This window comes from Actinia tenebrosa, unplaced genomic scaffold (assembly GCF_029948245.1).
Source record: "Actinia tenebrosa isolate PJP-AT-01 unplaced genomic scaffold, QUT_ActTen_1.0 PGA_scaffold12__29_contigs__length_12842862, whole genome shotgun sequence".
Classification (NCBI taxonomy): Eukaryota; Metazoa; Cnidaria; class Anthozoa; order Actiniaria; family Actiniidae; genus Actinia; species Actinia tenebrosa.
Window position 1 is genome coordinate 10060674 of NW_028292572.1, and position 19031 is coordinate 10079704.

Genomic DNA, 19031 nt, shown 5'->3' on the forward strand with positions numbered 1-19031 from the left:
AGATTACGCAAGTCCTTAAAGAACAAATTCCGCGTAATGCACCACCAGATCTACAGTTTTCCCCGCGCGGCTTGCCTCAGCGGCTCTATGTTTTGAAGCTCCAAGTACTCAGGGACGGGGCTGCCGTGGTTTTTCGATTGCCACATGCGATTCAAGGCGGCCTTGAAGCTTTTCCAATCTATTACCATACTTGTTTTCTAGAGCCATATCGTAGATTAGGGGGTCGGTTTCCGCGCCTTTAGTCCATGCGTCGTATTCTTCGTCGTTAATATCGACTTGACCTTCTTCGGTGGTGGGGTCAAAATCCGTTCCTTCTACTTCCATTATATATGATAAGCTTAAAGTTAAACCCCAACGTATTACCTAAGCAGGTTGGCGGACTGAAAGCAGAACGCACCTTTCACCGTGTCACCTTTACCCCCAGCAGCGCTAAGCCAGGGGAAACCCTGTACGTAGGCGTGCCCCGCCTAACGGATAACCTAGTCTTAGTTCCTGGCACCCTGGCGCTAAGGTTTGACCTAGCAATACAACCAAGCACTGTAGACGCGCGTTACGTCGTCAATAACGCAGGCAGGAACATCGTCTCAAAGATGCGCGTAAAGTTCGCCGGGGAATCCTTGCTGGACTTAAACAGGTACGATCTGTACACCACGTACAAAGACTTATGGTTGACAGCCTTTGACCGCGCGCAAAGGATAGAGCAGGGAATCGCCAGCGAAGCCATACGCAAGGTAAGAAGCGCAACCGACAGCGCCTCAGGAGAAGACGAAATAAAGACGGCTTATAGCACTAAATATGTCGTTCCATTAGATTTCGAAGTTATCACGAACCACGGCGCATACTACCCAAGGCAGCTAAGCGAACTACAGTTCGAAGTAACCCTAGCAGACACTACGAACATCCTACAGGGAAAGGACGTAAGTTCCTCAGCCGTCCACCCATACTCCGTCACTAACTTAGAGCTGCAGTATGAAACGGTATACAGCGAAGACTTAGCACGTAGCGCCGGTATGGAATACAGCTCCGGGAAGGCTTTCCTTTACGATCACGTCGTGATGTACAAGACGTTCAGCTTTACAAATAACGTCGAAGAGGTCATCAACCAAAGCATTAACCTTCCCAGGCGCAGCCTTACAGGGATAATGTTGCTGTTCGCAAAGACATACACGGCAGGATTGCGTGACTCCGAGGCGTTCTTTAATCCTAACATTACCAACGTAGGTGTTAGCATCAACGGAGTGCCTAATAAGGTTTACTCACAAGGGATAAAGCCCGCGGATATGTACCGGGAAGTCGCACGTAAGTTTGGCGACCAAATTGACCCAAAGAAATTCTTTAAGGATAAGTACGCGCTGTGGATCGACATGCGCACGACGAACGACGAAGACCTACATGGACAGGGATTGCGGCTGGTAAATACCCAGGACGGCATTACGTTGGAGATCAAGCGCACCAAACATGCCAGCGACACTACTAAGATCAACGCGTATATCTTCGTAGTCTCAGACGCGCAACTGAGTGTAGAAATGAATCAGCTAAAGAGCGTTGCCTACTAGGCTCGCGAAAGGATAAAAAAAAAAATATATATCCCTTACGTATAATATGCTCCGCGTATTCGAAAACAACGAAACTAAACTGCAATGCATAGTGCAAGGCGATAAGCTGTACTTTAAAGCAAAGGAGGTAGCAAAGGCATTGGGTTACGCAGACACCAAAGATGCTATTAAAGTCCACGTGCGGGATAAGCATAAGAAGAGGCTTAGCGAATTTAGAATAGAGGTGAATCGCCTCCCTTCTGGTTCACACCCACAATCCCTGTACGTGACGGAATCTGGTTTGTATCAGTTAATATTTAGCTCCAAGCTACCGACAGCAGAGGCATTTCAAGATTGGGTCTTCGAGGATGTCCTACCTACGTTAAGGAAGACAGGAAAGTACTCTCTGGATGGTCCAAATAAGTTGACCTTCAAGATCGAGGATGAGTTCGACTTACATAAGAAAGTCGTAGATTACATGCGCCGGTTTTACCCTACGCTGATATTAGCACCTGGACTCGGGGAATTGCAAGATACCAGCAGTAAAAGGATAAAGTGCTGGCAAAAGGGCTACCAGGCAGGCCAACCCGACATCTTAGTTCTTGACTCCCATAAGAAATACAATGGGTTCTGTCTGGAACTGAAGACGCCAAAGGGTAACGGCGTATTGTCCGACAAACAAAAAGCGGTATTGACGCAATATGAAATGAATGGATACTTAACGATGGTAAGCAACGATTACGATCTGATCTGCAGGGAAATCGACCGTTACGTCGACGGCATTCGCATACCTTGTCCTGGCTGCGTTAAGGCTTTCAAGTCGCAGGAGAACTTACGAACGCACCAAAAGATATTTCATAGATATAATGATTCTTGAACAAACTCACTGGCGCGAATTAATACAAGGCATTTCATACAAAATAAAAAATTACGTCGTCTTCGAGGACATTAACCGTTTAAGGTTGGTCCTCTTAGACGGCAGCCAAGAGTACAGTTTATGGGCTCCTGACTGCGTACGGTACGTACTGCAAGGCGAAGAGTACACCCACATACGTAGCTATGGTAAAGTCAACGGTCGATGGAAGTTCGACGTTGAAAGAAAGGCGGAGGCTAATCCATTGTGTGATTAGTCGTCCTCATGGGCTTCTAGGTATTGGTCTGCTACGTCGGACCTCATTTTTTCCGACATGAAATCGATCGATATCGTAATCAAGGCTCCTCCTGTGAACGCTGCGATGTAAGGTAACATCATATATTAGACCATTCTTTTCGTATTGCAAGGTAATGGTCTAAAGGCTTGGGACCTTCGTACAGGCAACACCAAATATGTTGACCGCTGCGTTGACAACCACATTTATCGCAGATGCCGTCCCAATGTTCCCTATTCTCCCATTTTACTCCTTCGTAGTCGTCAAAGCATACGAAATCTTGGTCTATTTCTTTTTTACGCAGCACTAAAGCCCGGCTGGTTTCAAGGGGGCAACATCGCTCTGCTAAATCGCCGTGGGTTTCACAGACGACTTCTTCGAGGTGGTAACGTCGGCAACGGTATTTATGCCAGTTTTCTTCGAAGAGGGGTTCATCGCATCGGCGGCAATGGCCTTTAAGGCAGACTCTATGCTCGCGGTGATATCGTAGGGCCTGTACTGTGGACAGTTCCTTACCGCAGTCGCCGCAAACAGTGCTGATGGTCTTCTGACAGACTTTCTTGGAAAGATGGTATTGCAGTCGCTGCTTGCTACTAAAAGCTCTATCACATTGCACGCACTTCATTATATATACCTTATTTTTTATTGTTAAATTGTTAAACCCTGTAAGAGGGTTTTAGGATAGGGTCTATTATTTCTTGTTATTTTGTTAAACCCTGTAAGAGGGTTTTAGGATAGGGTCTATTATTTCTTGTTATTTTGTTAAGCCCCCATTAAAAGATGAGGTATCATTCTTTCTCATCGTTGAAACCAGCAAAAAGATAATCATGTTAACCATTCTTCGATTTAACAAAATAACAATAAAAAATAGGCCCTTGCTTGAGACCTCTTTGCAGCATTTAACAAAATAACAATAAAAAAGAAAGACCTATGCTAATTCCTCTTGCTGGGGCTTAGTAAGATCTTCTTTGCAGCATTTAACAAAATAACAATAAAAAGAAAGACCTATGCTAATTCCTCTTGCCGGGGCTTAGTAAGATCTTCTTTGCGACCTCTTACTCTTCTCGAGCGTCGTCTAAAGTCCTTTGTGCTTTAGTATCCGCGGGACACCAATGTCCAACGAAGTTTTCTTCAGAGAATACCTTATTACAGTGGCGGCAGGTGTATTTTTTACACGGTTTGGGTATCGGTGTTTTGGGAGGGATTATGCAGTCAGCAGGTAGTTCGCATGTAATGCAGTCCATATATCTATGGGGGATATCGAATGAAGTCCTTAATGGACTCCTTAGCCCAGCCCGCCATTGTCAAAAGCGCACCAAACCGTTCTGCACGCTTCAGACTACACATTTCATCGTACAATTCCTGTACGCGCTCTTTTAACCGGCCTATCTCCTCCCTTTGCATTTCTATGGTATCTCTTTTATTCTTTGCGTCGGCGGCAATCCTTCTTACTGCGTCCACTGGGTCCATTGTATATATAATGGATCCGAACCATATTCCCTGCAATGCCCTGATAGTAGGACCCACCGGCTGCGGAAAGACCCAGTTCGTGGTAGAGCAGCTATTAGAACCCTTTAGATACCGCTTTGACTACATAGTGCTACTTTGCCCCACCTACGTGAATAACCGCGCCTGGGCGGGCATAGGAGTGAAAGATGACGACTTCTTTGTAGATATCTTAGATCCTAACGAGTTATCCAGCCATTTGAAGTTCTGGCACAAGCAATTCCCTAAAGATACACAGACTTTACTCATACTGGATGACATTGCCTGTGGGGACGACGTAAAAAGGCGCACCTCCGAATTAGTGAAGCTCGCTTTCAGCGGTAGACATGACAACATTAGCGTTTGGTTGCTCTCGCAGCAGCTTACCAGTGTCTCTAAGCCCTTTAGGGAAAACATAGGCTCTCTCGTAGTATTTTATACTCCGAGCAAGTCTGACCTGGAAACCATCTTAAGCGACTACGGCGGTGAGATAAGCAAGGAACAGCTGCACGAATACATGCGACATTTAAAAACGCACCAACATTCCAAAATGATCTTCTCTTTGAGGTTTCCGTACGAGGTTGGAATCTATGATTCCTAATGTATATGGACATTGAGCAGCTCTTAGATGAAGTCCCCACACAGCTAGATGAAAGTAACCTCAAGGAACAACTTAACATTCTTGTGTCTTCTGGGAAGTGCAAAGAAATGATAGGCAAGGAACTTACCCATGAGCAGGTTAATAAGCTGTCAGAAGAGGAAGTTAAGAAGTTCCATAAGAGGTACGAGGCCGCCCTCGCAAGTAAGACCACGGACGCCGTAGCAGACTCCGCTATCCGACTTGCCACTAAATTGCTTGGACTTGCACTGCCTATAGACGACGTGGAGCAACTACAGAAGGACATAAGAGATGACTATGTCATATCCCAAGAACTTAAGATAACCTGCGGGTGGTTGTCTTTAAAGTGCGGTAAGTTAATGGCAGTCGCCTCTGCGGCACTTCACGTAGCTCAGCACGTCGACCTGAAGGAGGTACTAGGTTCCTTCGGAACATCTTGGAAGGACTTCAAAAAGGACAGAGAAGTTGAAAAGGTCTTTCAGGCAGCACTTGCTGAGGTACCTGATCAAGCCGCCTCAAGTACCTAGTCAAGTCGTTGTCAAGTCACCTCAAGTACTTAGTCAAGTCGCCCTTAAGTCATTCTCAAGTACTTAGTCAAGTCGTCCTTAAGTCATTCTCAAGTACTTAGTCAAGTCGTTGTCAAGTCATTGTCAAGTCGTCATCAAGTTACTTGTCAAGTCCTTCAAGTCCCTTAATATAAGATGAGTGGCACCGAAGAACAACCTCAGGAGGAGCAGAAGATTACCAAGCCTAAATCTGCAGGCAGAGTTGCCGCGGGAAAGAAGCTCGCGGAGATGAATAAAAAGAACAAAGCAAAGAAAGAAGAAAAGGTGGAGGAAGAGGAATCCTTCATCAATCCTGGGTACGTCATTGGCGCGTTAGGAGTTGCTATAGCAGCAGGCAGCCTTTACTTACAATGGCGGGCTACGAAGCCAAAAGTAAAGTGGGAGGCCGTACATGTGCCGCCAACATATCACGCACCTGTGGAACCGGCTGTTAGAAAAAGCAAAATCCCTGAAATGGAGTAAATTTATCACCCGCGGCGACCTAGATTTTCCTTCTCGCTTTGTAATATAATGTCGACCGCGTTGTTGAAAACTGTTGAAGAAGCAGCTATTATTACTTCCATCGTTGCGGGTATTGGTTGGGTAGGTAAGAAAGTGCTCAAAGAAGACTTTACTGAAAACCCAAGCAAGAGCTTCGCTAATTTTGCTAAGATGACCGCTGCCGTAGGTGGGGCTATCATGGTAAAGGATTACCTACGGAAGGAAAAGTACCTCCCTACGGTGTAATATATATGGCTAGCGTGGTCGTAGGTGGAGTTATTGCAGCTTTAGCATTCACTGGAGCTAATTATGGTGGTCAGTATTTGGATAGATTAGTCAGAGGCGACAAAAGCGGAGAATTAGCCGCAGAAAGGAAAAGGCATGATTTAGCGCTGGAGAAATATCAGCGGGACGTGGCAGCTTGGAATGAAAAAAGACAAGCTTACAGGGATTGGTTGGACAAGAACTACCAAGACAAAATGCAGGCAGACAAGAACTTTGAAAACACAGACTACGCCTTCAAACTTTATGCGCAAGCACACCCCGCGGCATTAACGGGGTTAAGAAAGCCTCAGTTCAAGAATTACTACCAGCCTTCTAAGAAACAAAAAGATAGTGAGTTGGTATTTGTAGGAGTCGCAGGGCTGGCAGGAGGCGCGGCTTTGGCGTATCTGCTCTGAGCTGCGCTCAGATCACTAGAAGGGGACTTGTCCTCTGTAATATATGATCGTCTTTTTGGAAAGCAATAAGAATAACTTTACTACTTATCTGAATCCTCCCATCAAAGCCTGTAAGGTTCGGTTGGTTAGTTGCTCTTTGTACAATTCTTGGTATAATTTAATTAATGGCTTTGTCATCGGAACTTCCGGCACCAAACCAAAAATACCAGATTCCCATTACACCCCCATAACACTGGCTAAGGAGCTAGCAAAGCATGGATATACTCTTACCACAGGATTACCCCATGAAATGACATTTAAGAAAAATAATGGAAGCGCTAATTTGAAGGACAGTTCATTGGTAGAACTCCTGGGCCTTACTAGTACCACGATAAATAGCGGCAGTACATATGACGTAAAATGGAAAGTCGCATCCTCTTATGAAGTCTATTGCGACTTGGTCCATAGTTACAACAATGGAGAAAAGTCTTCTCTTATGTCCAAGTTTCTGCCTCAAGGTAATCCATTTGACCCAGTAGAATACACTCCCATTTCTTTGAGCTATGACTTATCTAATTTGGTAGAAAGCATAAACATCACCATTAAAGTGGACGGAAAGACGGTGGATTTTAACGGACGTAAGATCAATCTTGTTTTGGAATTCATATAATGGGCCGCGTAGAGGACAAACTTAAAAGGATTTACTATGGGCCGGAAGGCTATTGGAGAGGAGCGTCAGCTATCAAGAAACTCGCGACCGCGGCCAGGGTATCAGAAGAAACGGCTAAGAACTGGTTGAAAAAACAAACCCTCTGGCAGGTTTATCTTCCCGTGCCCAAGTACATTCCCAGGCCCAGCTTTACCGTAAATGCTCCCAATGAAGTTCATCAGGCGGATTTGCTTTTCTTACCACACGACAAGGTAAGAAGAAAGACCTATAGGTACGCTTTGACCGTAGTGGATATCGCAAGCAGATACAAGGACGCCGAACCCATAACCAGCAAGGATTCTGGGGAAGTCGCAGAAGCCCTAGGTAGGATTTATAAGCGCGTCTTGAAATGGCCTAAGCTGCTGCAAGTGGATGCGGGGACGGAGTTCATGGGCGTGGTTACTAAGACCCTGAAAGACCACGACACTAAGATTAGGAGAGCTAAAGCAGAGTACCACAGGGGTCAAAGCATTGTCGAAAGATTCAATAAGACCCTGGCCGAGCGTCTCTTTGGGTACCAGTATTGGAAAGAGCTGGAAGATCCCTCCAAACGCAATAGGGAATGGACTCAGAGGCTCCCCCAGGTCGTCGCGGCTTTGAACAACGAGGCGGCCAGGGCTACGGGAATAAAACCCAAGGATGCCATAAAAAAGAAGCACGTGGAACACAAGTCCTACGTCAGAAGTTCAAGGGCGGTCTTCCCCCATGAAAAAAAATTAGGTAATGTCACAGTCCGATATCTCTACGGACCGGGTGAATTAGAAGGAGGATCCAAAAGAGCTACGGATCCTAATTGGTCTTTGGAAACTTACCAGATCCGAAGCGTAATAGCTAAGAAGGGTCAGCCCATCTTGTATTATCTTCACGATGGCCCCACACGTGGGTTCGTCATGGAAGAACTGCTTATCGTGTGATGTCCGAATGCTATCGTATGCACTCCGTCATCACACATCCATCGCTTACCGTCAAATGCAGACAGTGACACCTTCTCCTGCGTGACGTTATGTATCTGATGACCATAGCTGCGCAGGCTGTTCATCTTATGCCGCTGTTCCTTACGTGTTCGTAATACGTTGAGGTAGGACTCGTGCGTAATGTCCTTCTTAACCACGTACTTTTTTACGCCTTTAGCTTTCTTTTCTACGCCGTCTAACTTTAGCACGCTGTACATCTTTGGTTTCAGACCCACGTACTCTACTATGGGTTTTCCTAACATTTCGTCTTTCATCTTCCCAATTACCTTCTTATTCTTCGCAGAGTAAAGGAAGTGCTCCTTCGGGTAACCGCTGGTGTCGTACTCGTCTATGTCGGGGAGGCAGTCTTTGTAAACGTCTTCCGTTTGCACTTCTAGAATTAGGGAGTCGGTGTCTGTGTATAGGAGGCGACAGCGGTCTCCGTACTTTGGCTTAAGCTTATCGTAGTAGAACTCATACATAAGCAGCTTCGATAGATCCAGCACCGTAAAGCCTGTGTAAACGGGCTTGTTTAGTAAGAGGTTTGCCCTTTTCATGTGAATCACGTAGAAGTTCAGCATTTCTACGTATCTAACGAAGCCTGGCTGTGACACGTATGCTTCTGCTTCCTCTTTGGTGCTGACTATTTTTACGCTTACGCGCTTGCGGATGTTCTCCATTGTCTTTCCGAACACGCTGTTGTTCATCAGTTTGAAGAGGTTTTTCTCGAAGTCATTTTTCGCTGCGGTACGCTTTTGCGTGTTAAAGTCAATGTAGGGGCGCATCCAGGGTTCCTGCGTGAATTTTAGGACTCTGTGGATCTTCTCTACGCGCATTCCGTGTCGCACGTAGAACTGCAGGTTGCGGTAATGTACCACATACTTCTTCTTATCCATCAGGTTCATAGTTAGTTTCCTGTACGGTTTGTACCCAGGGCACATTTGCTTTTGCAGCGGACTTAGCTGCTTAAATGGTATCTCTATCGCTTCTGGTGCTAAGGGGAACTCATTGTGTTCGTCGTGCAGGTGCTCTGGGTACTCCAGATCCACTTCTAAGACGTAACCCTTGTCTTCCTCCTTTCCTACCTGCATGTAGAAGTCTATCGGCTTCACTGGATCCCATTCGAAGTCTCTCACAGGTAGGTACTGTGACATTGCCCAACCATAAAGGTTATTCGCATCCAGGTAGTAAATGTATGTGGTTGGTTTCTCTGGGTCGTGCTCTACTAAGGGGTTGTTTGCGCGGGCGTAACGTCGGCTGGGTCCGCATACGCCGCCACGAATACCGTCTTCCATAAACCGATACATGTCGTACTCCGTTAGGAGATCCAACTGCGCATTTGTCTTCTTTAACAAAGCACTCCAGCTGAGCCCAGGAGCCGTGTAGAAATTAGCGGGATCCAATCCGTAATATTCCATAGCCATCTTTCTGAAGCTTTGGAAAACATCTGCAAGCAGCACTACGTCAGACCTTAGGTAGATGTCGTGGTAGTCACCCATGTTCTCACAGGAGTACTTTTCCCACACGTCTAACGCATGCTGGTACTCCTCATCCTTTATACCGGACTCGTTTAGGGTGCTGTAGAAGCGATCTTTGGGTGGTAGGGGTTCTTTGAATCGATCCCAGGAGTCCATGTATTCGTATGGGTAGACTCCTTTCCTTTCCGCGCCGTATTGACTGGAAATGGGAAAGTTGGTGTTATACTTTACGAGGTTTGCTAAGGAGTCCGCCATAAACTGCTGCGAATCTAAGAACTTTAGCTTACCCACAGTTACGGACATGTAGCGCTCTTTGTTGTTGGGTATGCATTTGACGTCGGAGCCGTCTGTTCCTTGTAGTAGCAAATGGGAGTCGTAACCGCGGAGGTTGTGAAAGAACACCGGAATCTCCATATCTGGATTTACTTTGAAGTTTATATTGCATTTCCAATGAGCCGCTCCTCTGTATTTACCCGTGATGTGGCAGTGATCCCTAACCTTATCCACATAGAAATCCTCAACAAATGCTTTGTGGCAGTGAATGCAGTGCGTGGAGGGCTTTCCCGGCTTCTCACCTTTCTTAGCATACTTCCCGCATTTAAAATGAGCTTCTCCTAGATACTTTCCATCTTCATCCCACGCTTTCTTGGCTCGTCTTCCAAACTGAAGAAGCGTATGTTGACAAATGTGGCATTTTTTTGCCTTGTTAAAAGCCTCCTGGTTCTCTTTGGTAAATTCCATCTTCTTTGGACGTCTTAATTGTTCTCTAATCTCCCCCTCCTCTTCTCGCAATGCTTCTAGAAACTCATTAGCTGCGTTCTTACCTCGGTAAATCACAGGAGGGTTTGCTTTACCGTCTGATCTGACTACTATGTAACCAAAGGAGCAGATCTCGTGTAATCCTACCTTATTCGTGGCACCACGTTTCTGCTCTTCCTTAGTTATCAACGCTTCGAAGTCTGCATATATCACGTAAGGCACTTGCATCTGCTTTTGATGGTCTGCGTATGAAAGCTCTTTGTTGGTGGGCATCTGGATCCGTTGCGCCACTTCTTCGACTCCGCGGCAGATCTCATCGTGTTTCTTTAGGGCATTTAAGGATGTAAATGACAGCAAGCAGCAGTCACAGAAGTACTTTTTGCCTTTGTGCTTAGTATGTCTGTAGAATAGTCTGCTAATGTGTTTAACCCATGAGTAGTGTCCGCCGTGGTAGAATAAATGTACGCGCTCTCCTTTACTTTTTGACAGAACTAACGGTACTATCGTCTGCTCTCTGACTCCGTAAACGTTAATTGCTAGATCGTTTATTTCCTCAAATATGGGGATGTCTATCAACTGCATGGGAAATTCCACACCATCCCACTCTAAATCGTCTGTGGGATACTTACTTGTCCTACAGGGATCCTTCTCTGCTGGATACAGTGCAGACCTGATTGCCCACATAAAGCATCGATTGTCTTCATTCTTCACGTTTACAATAGCCTTCTTCCTTTCTACCCACGTTGGTAGCGGTACGTAACTCCCCCCTCGTATGGGTACGTACCTGGCTATACTTATCTCTATTCCTTCAACCTCCTCTACTGTCCAACCCGATCCTTCTTTCGTGTAGTTAGACAGCGACTCCATTATTGCTTCTAAGGCTTCACTGAGTGACCTATCCAGATTCGTGGATTCTAATATCACTAAGGACTTTGATCGCAACATTGCTGTCGTCATTACCTCGTCTTTTGACAAACTTACTTCTACCATTATGCTCGCTTTCAGGGCTCCTAATTCTTCTATACCTTTTCGGAGAGTCCTTTTAACCTTCCTTTCTGACTGACGCCAAAACTGTCTAACGTCAATCTCACCGTTACCGGGTATTGGCACCGTGCTGAAGTTGCTTTGGGATTCCATCTATATAATAGGAAATATTTTATACCTAATACCAAGCACTTTTTAAGTCGTCGTAGTCGTACTCACAGTCCTGACAATGCCAAAACAATTTAACCTTAGTCTCAAACTTCTTACCACATCCACAATCATAACTGCTCATACACTTCGTCTTCATTTTCAAATGCTTTTTCAAATCCGCTTCTTTCTTAAAAGTTCTCTTACATTCTTCGCACTCCATATATAGACTAACATATTTGCGCTGTTGCCCCCAACCACACTTGGAGTGGGGATTGTCCGTAGGTGGATTTTTGACACGGGTCTTGCCCGTGTTGAGATTGCGCTGGAACCCCCATTCCCTATACTACTTTAGTAAATGTACCCCTCCGTAAATATAATACAATATAATAAACTTGCAACGTTAAATATAGTATTTTTTAAAAAACTGCACACACATTTAAGTATAGTTATATAAAGAAATGAATTATTTATTAGTGTGCAATCTTGAGCAAAACTCATTTTAAACATTTTTGCCATTGATTTGAAGGGAATGACGATCAAGCAGTGAGGCATGACATATTAACGTAAGTATATTTATGTAAAGAAAAGACCACAATGAATATGGTTAGAGTGTTTTTAAAAGTCCATAAAAACTGACTTTCATTACTGACATGTATCTGTCACCTTTTATTTAAAAACACTCTAATATGTAATCCATTTTTAATTAGTGGAGAGACGTTGGGTGTATATTTCCATGATGACCCTGTCTATGGTTTAAGTGTTCACCCAGAACAAGAGAATGTCTTTCTGACGGCATGTGATAATGGCAAGGTACAACTGTGGGATGCGAGGAATACAACAGCTGGTATGACTTGTTTTCTTATGCATTATTAATGAATTATATTTCATTTAATTGCTGAACATATGGAAGCCCTCATGTCCTTAAACTAAGCTTTCTAATAGGAAGACTAAGAAGTTTTTATGTGAAAATTAAAGTTTTGAATGATGTTTCAGACAGGTCTAGCAGCAGTAAGGGGGACTCGCGATCGATGCCGTATATTTGCGGGTTTAACCCGCGGAATTACGAACGCGGGTACAGCAGATTTACGGGGTTTCCTCGCGGTGTGTCCTTACTGCTGCTGTGTTGGGTACCGCAAACGGAGGTTAAAATATCCTTTATATATAGATGGATACCATCAAAAGCATTAGAAATAAAACTGTGCGCAAGCTCAGAACTCAGGTGCTGGACCGCTTAGACGCCGACTTTGCCTTCACGACATTTATGGAGGGAGATACAGACGAGACGATGGACGAGGAAAGAGCAGAAAGGATAATCAATTTGATGCCCGAAGGCGACTACCATTTGGAGTTGACGTTTATAAAGTATTTAGACGGCGAGTGGATAATAGAAAAGGGCAGGAATCCAATACGGGCGTCTGGCAGGAAGGACCTGTTTGTTTTAAACAAGGACACGCGACCGGGAGCACTTTAGAAGAGTGTATGGATTGTCAGTGCCTCGACAACCATGTTTCGACTACCTTTTTTTGTGTCCCAAAAGAGTGCATTGCTGTCCCAAAAGATGCCAATCCGCATCCAAAAAGATGTGCAACCGCGTTCCAAAAAGATGTGCGATCGTGTTCCCAAGAGATGTGCGATCGTGTTCCCAAAAGATGTGCAACCGTGTTCCCAAGAGATGTGCGATCGTGTTCCCAAAAGATGTGCAACCGTGTCCAAAAAGATGTGCAACCGTGTCCCAAAAGAGGGGCTGCAAACCACCGCCCCTATCGACGCCGCGGTAGCTGCAACAAAGTCGCCACGTGGCCCGGTAGGCGAACTTCCCGTATTGTCTTTTGCGCGCGGTAGAGGCCTTCCAAGATTTCCAAAAGTATTTGTATTGTCCGTTGCTTTCCCAGCACGTATGCAGCTATACCAGTGGCTATGTACAAATACATGCTATATCTGTGGACAAACAGGTATCTACCATATGGTACCCTATGGATCCATAGGCGTCTAGACACAAAAAACATGTGTCCACAGATATATATGGCCACACCCAAGATACTATCCGAAGAGGAGATCGCAAACCTTTTGGAAGACCGAAAGAATGGTATGGGGCTGCAGAAGGTAGCCCGCAAATACGGGATAGGAATACCCAAAATACGTAGAATAGAAAAGGAAAATGGTGTAGAGGTTGCAATACCCGAAAAGCCGCCTACGACCGATCTACAGAAACATTTCCTAGAGGTGCAGGATTCTTTTGCTATTGTCCTCGACGACCTACAGAAAACGAAAGAAGAATTGCTAGGCGATCTAGGGAAACTTCGCGAAGAGTTGCAAGCCGCTATGGATGCGGTGGGCTGCGACGAATACAACAGCGAGGTGGAAGAAATAGAGAAGGAAGTGGACGAAGTATCCACAAAGATAGACTGGCAGATAGCTGGGAATGTGCTGTTCGCCGTTTTGGGTATTGGAGCGCTTGTTTGGGCCGCCAGACAAGAACCCAAAGTCGTGTACAAATATATTCCAGAGCCGCCAAAAAAACCAAGCTCTCGAATTCCGGAGATGGAGTAGTGCAAAGAGTTCCAAATTCCTATCTTTGCAAAGAGTCCAAAAAAAGGTTTTCGTATTTCTTGTTGCTTGTTAGCAATCCCACAACAAAACAACACGAAATACGAAGACCTACTTTGGAAGGCCCCTGCAGCCCAAAAAGATCTATGCAATGTCCTAGGTGGACACGTGCACCAATCTATCCTTTCTTTTGTTGGCGGTGGTCTTTTCCCTGCCTATCTTGCAGTACAAAGGCGGCGAAATATGCGCCCAGTCTATTTTTTGCGCCTGCAGAAAGTGTCCCCAGACGGGCGTGGTTGCATGTTCCACCGTGCAGCCCTCCAATACGCACTCGGAGCATCGGCTGGACAGGAATAGAATGGTCCTTTCTTTGCCCCTGTAGGTGGTTTTTGCATAGCGCCAGCATTGGTATTCGCCCTCCTGCATGTGTAGCGCCTGCACGCATTCTTTGTTTGGCGGCGCTGGAACTTCCAGTAGTCTGGATGGGTTTTTGGGTATTGCATAGTCTATCTTTGCCGCCAATTCGTGGTAGGTGTCCAAACCGGGGCCTTCGGGTACGAAGATCGTAGCTGCGTTGTTCTGCCACTCCAACAGTACTTCTTCCCCAGGTATGGCGGTGTGCACGTAGCTGCTGCTTTCGAACTTTCCTGCCACGAATGCATCCAACATTGCAGCCGTAGCCCAAGCCACCGACGCTTCCTTGCCGCTGCGTAGGACTACGCGGTGCCCTTTGCAGGGCCAATCGGGGTCTTTGTTCCTTGGTTCTACGTATCCTAGTATTTTGTAGGCGCCCGGGGGAATTTCTTGCATGCGGTGTACCTTCGTATGTGTTTCGAACAGCAGCTCGCACAGCTTGCGGCTGCGCCGGCGAGTCCTATCCAACAGCTTTTTGTGCTTTTCCAACTCTTCTTCTATCTTTCGCCTGTCTGCTTCTTTTTGCCGCAGGATGTTCTGCTTTTGTTCCGACAGTTCTGCGTGGTATCTTTTCGTGGCTTCGACCCACTCGTCTCCTTCCAAATCGTCCCGTATGTCTTCCAGGCGCTGCTGTCGTCTTCTTTTGGATAGGAAGGAAATCCTGCGGTCCGTAGGCACTTCTAAAATGCCGAATGGGCTCTTTTCTACTCCCAAGCGCTGTGCCTTCTTCGTACGCCATATCCACTCCGCGTGTTCCGTAGTTGGGAGAAAGTCTGCGATGGTAGGAGCATTCGCATGCACGCGGGTGGGGAACTTGGATTCTGCCAGCACCGTCGGGGAGTCCTTCGTGTAGCATCGCAGCGGGGCTATTTCCACCGGATCCAATTCTCCTACGTCTATGCGAAATATGGGGCATCTGCGCAGGCCAAACTCTGCTATGGTCCAAAGTACGCATTGCTCCCATTTGTCGTTGCCCCGCACGCGCACACCGGCTATTCTTCCTGTTCCCACATGGCAGTACCAAGCTAGGAAGATTTCTTTTGTCTCTTCGCAGCAAATACACAAACATCTGTCTAGGAGTTCGGCAAGTGCCAACCACATGTTTTTGGGTGGCTGCACCACAAATATGTCTTCTAGCGGTGCTATGGTTTCCGCAATGGCATTGGTGTGTTCTTTGGAGAAATCTCTGCTGTAGATGGATATTTCCACGCGCGTACATCCTCTCTTCTGCACGTCTGGATGCAGGAATGTTCTACGCAGGTGGTCGTTCGGGCAATCCACATGTTCGGCCAACTTTGCACCTACTGGGTTTTGCACTTCTCCCGCTTCGAAGTTCGACACTATTTTGTTGTATATCTTCGTCCGTTTGCCCTTTTCCACCCAAGTACAAACATGTCCACCTACTTGGTGTGTATTGTCCAAAATGGTGCCTTCGCGCCAACCAGCTTCTCCTTGTTCTTTGTAGCCCATTTGCCGCAGGCGGCGCACCAAAGCCTTGCGGTCCAAAGTGCCGGAGAAATCCTGCGTGTAGTCCACGGAATAGATTCCATATCCGTGCGCTTGTAGCAAGGTGGAGAACTTGGCAATGCTTTTGTCTACGGCTTCTATGGGCAACTCGGAGGTGTCTACTTTGGCTACAAAGGTGGCTGCATGTTCGCCGTGCAGGCTATTCCACTTGTTGGACAAATGGGCCACGCGCTCTACTATGTTTCCTTTTCTGCATGTGTGCGCCATGCTGGTTGGTAGAAATATCCCAAACGCTTCCGTGGCTGCAATGGATATTTTGGATACTACTGCCTTCGCATTTCTACACACCCGCCCATACAAGTCTTGTTCTGCGACGAACCCATACACAAACACATCGTCTACGAATGGCGGCAATCCTCCTAGCGGCTGCAAACTGGTAGTACCTTCGTTTCCACGCAAGTAGTCGCATTTGGATATGTCCGGTAGTAGGTTTCCGTCGTGGGCATTGTCCAGCAGCAAATGCGCCAACAGCCTACTCTTCGCTCGTATGCCCATCTCTTGCAATGTTGTCGAAATAGTCTTTTGGGAGTCCATCTCTATATATAGAGGGAGAAGCAAATACTACGAATGTGGCCTTTGTTGGACAACGCACATCTTTTGGAAAAACAATCCATACACTCTTCTAGGCGTCCCAGATATCTTTTGGGACACGGATTGGCATCTTTTGGGACACGGATTGGCATCTTTTGGGACACGGATTGGCATCTTTTGGGACACGAAAAAAAGGTAGTCGAAACATGGTTGTCGAGGCACTGACAATCCATACACTCTTCTAAAATTGATTATCCTTTCTGCTCTTTCCTCGTCCATCGTCTCGTCTGTATCTCCCTCCATAAATGTCGTGAAGGCAAAGTCGGCGTCTAAGCGGTCCAGCACCTGAGTTCTGAGCTTGCGCACAGTTTTATTTCTAATGCTTTTGATGGTATCCATCTATATATAAAGGATATTTTAACCTCCGTTTGCGGTACCCAACACAGCAGCAGTAAGGACACACCGCGAGGAAACCCCGTAAATCTGCTGTACCCGCGTTCGTAATTCCGCGGGTTAAACCCGCAAATATACGGCATCGATCGCGAGTCCCCCTTACTGCTGCTGGTCTGTCAATATAACTAGCTAGTTTGATATAACTACTTAGCTTAGTAAGATAAAAAAATCTTCATTTGAATTCCCATCACCCAGTCAACAAGCAAACAGTCCAACTCAGTTATACCCAATATAATACGTATTTTGTCCATGATATCATATATACTTAGTTTAATTATTAACTATATATTAACAGGGCTTAAAATGAAGGCTAATCAGTCAACAGTCATTATCACAGGCCAAATTAGTTTTATCTCAATCATACCTTATTTCTGACTAAACATTACTGGTCAAAATGATCGTCAAGACACAAATTTGACCCAGTCCCAGTTCTGGATATAGGTTGTCTGATTTCTGACCGTTATTTTAGACTCTAATTCAGCAAACTTAAAATGACAGATGGTCGGTCGCCAGTTATGTTGACCAGCCAAATTAGTTTTAGCTCTGCCATACCTTTCTGGCTGAAGGTTACTGGTCACAATGACTGGTAATTATAAGGCAAAAATATGACCAGGCAAGTTCCAATTCAATCATTGTCCAATGATCAGCCCATCACTCTGATTTAGGAATGATTAGTAAACCATGTGGTCTAAAAATAGTACATATACTATGGTTACATGGTGTAAACTTAAAGGTTTTAACTTAGATGTGTGAGTTTATTCCTAGATATTTCATTAACTCATGTTGATCATTGTCATCGATAGGTTCTTCTCAATATATAGCTGATTACTCCTCTGCATTTCACGCTGCTGTTTTCAATCCTGTGGATAGTGTCCTGATTGCAACAGCTAATTCATCAAAAGGTGTTCAATTATGGGATGTTAGATTCCCAAAGAGGTGAGTAAAACTGATGATTGGTTAAATAAAAGTCAGTATTATACAGAGGAATTGCCAAAAAAAATCTAGATGATGAAATTTGTCTTTTTTCAACAAGCTCATAAAAAGTGTACCTCTAAACTGAAAAAAATCCTGTTCATAAATGTTACAGCAAGCCATCTCACTCCCCTTCTACTACAAATTCATTTCTTCTGTCGTTGAAACCATTAAAATAACTAATAGATAACATTCTTGCATAAAATAGAGTACTACATGAGTATAACAGTGCAATACCCAAGTTATGTGCAATGGGAGTCAAATGGAACATGACAGGCACCTTTCTCACAGCTCTGCGACGGCGATTACCTCCAGTTTTGTACAGTATCGAGCAAACTCCTGCCCTGGTAGAGTTTGAACATCCTGGTTATAATAATGTCTGCACGATGAAGAGCCACTGTTTTGCTGGAGACAAGGATCAGGTATTTAAAAAAACTAATCTCGAAACAGGGTTGGATCCAATTGTTTTAGGAGGTGGTGTATTGTCATTATAATCAGGACATTTACAAATTCAAGCACCTATAATGCAGTAGATTTCTGCTCACCTAAAGGGGGTGCGCACCCCCTGCACCACTCCCTTAGATCCAGGAACTGTTCGCTTTGCTAAATAATCCTTTGTGCACTACAAGGCGAGATCACCTTGATTGAGTTGTCATTGATTTTAAGTGTCATATTTAGAATTGACATTGTTGATATTTTTTCTTTTTACAGTATATAATATCTGGTTCAGATGACTTTAATGTATATGTATGGAAAATTCCTGAAATATTAAGTAGCACGGCAATGCAAGAACCCATCACTGTTGACAGAGCATTTCTAGTTCTCTCTGGTCACAGATCTATTGTTAATCAAGTTCGTTATAACCCAACCACATGTATGATTATTTCTGCTGGAGTAGAAAAAATTATCAAGGTAAAGATATGATGTGTGTATGTGTGATGTTTGTCTATGTCTTTAAAAGGATGTTTGGTCAGTAATAGTCCAAGTTGGCTCATTTGGTAAAGCATTGGACTGTTGTGTAGGAGGTTCAAACCCCCAACCTAACCAACACCCAAGGTCTTC

At 45.2% G+C, this 19031-nt stretch overlaps 1 protein-coding gene across 1 annotated transcript in view; it reads left to right on the top strand.

Moving 5' to 3' along the window:
- Nucleotides 1–19031, top strand: part of LOC116297054 (uncharacterized) — a 30402-nt gene that overhangs the window by 9430 nt on the left and 1941 nt on the right. Inside the window, exons 2-6 of the mRNA XM_089028000.1 lie at nt 12052–12088; nt 12233–12369; nt 17801–17933; nt 18178–18391; nt 18681–18881. Coding sequence (XP_088884126.1) covers nt 12052–12088; nt 12233–12369; nt 17801–17933; nt 18178–18391; nt 18681–18881 — 722 coding nt within the window. The remainder of the gene's footprint in view (nt 1–12051; nt 12089–12232; nt 12370–17800; nt 17934–18177; nt 18392–18680; nt 18882–19031) is intronic.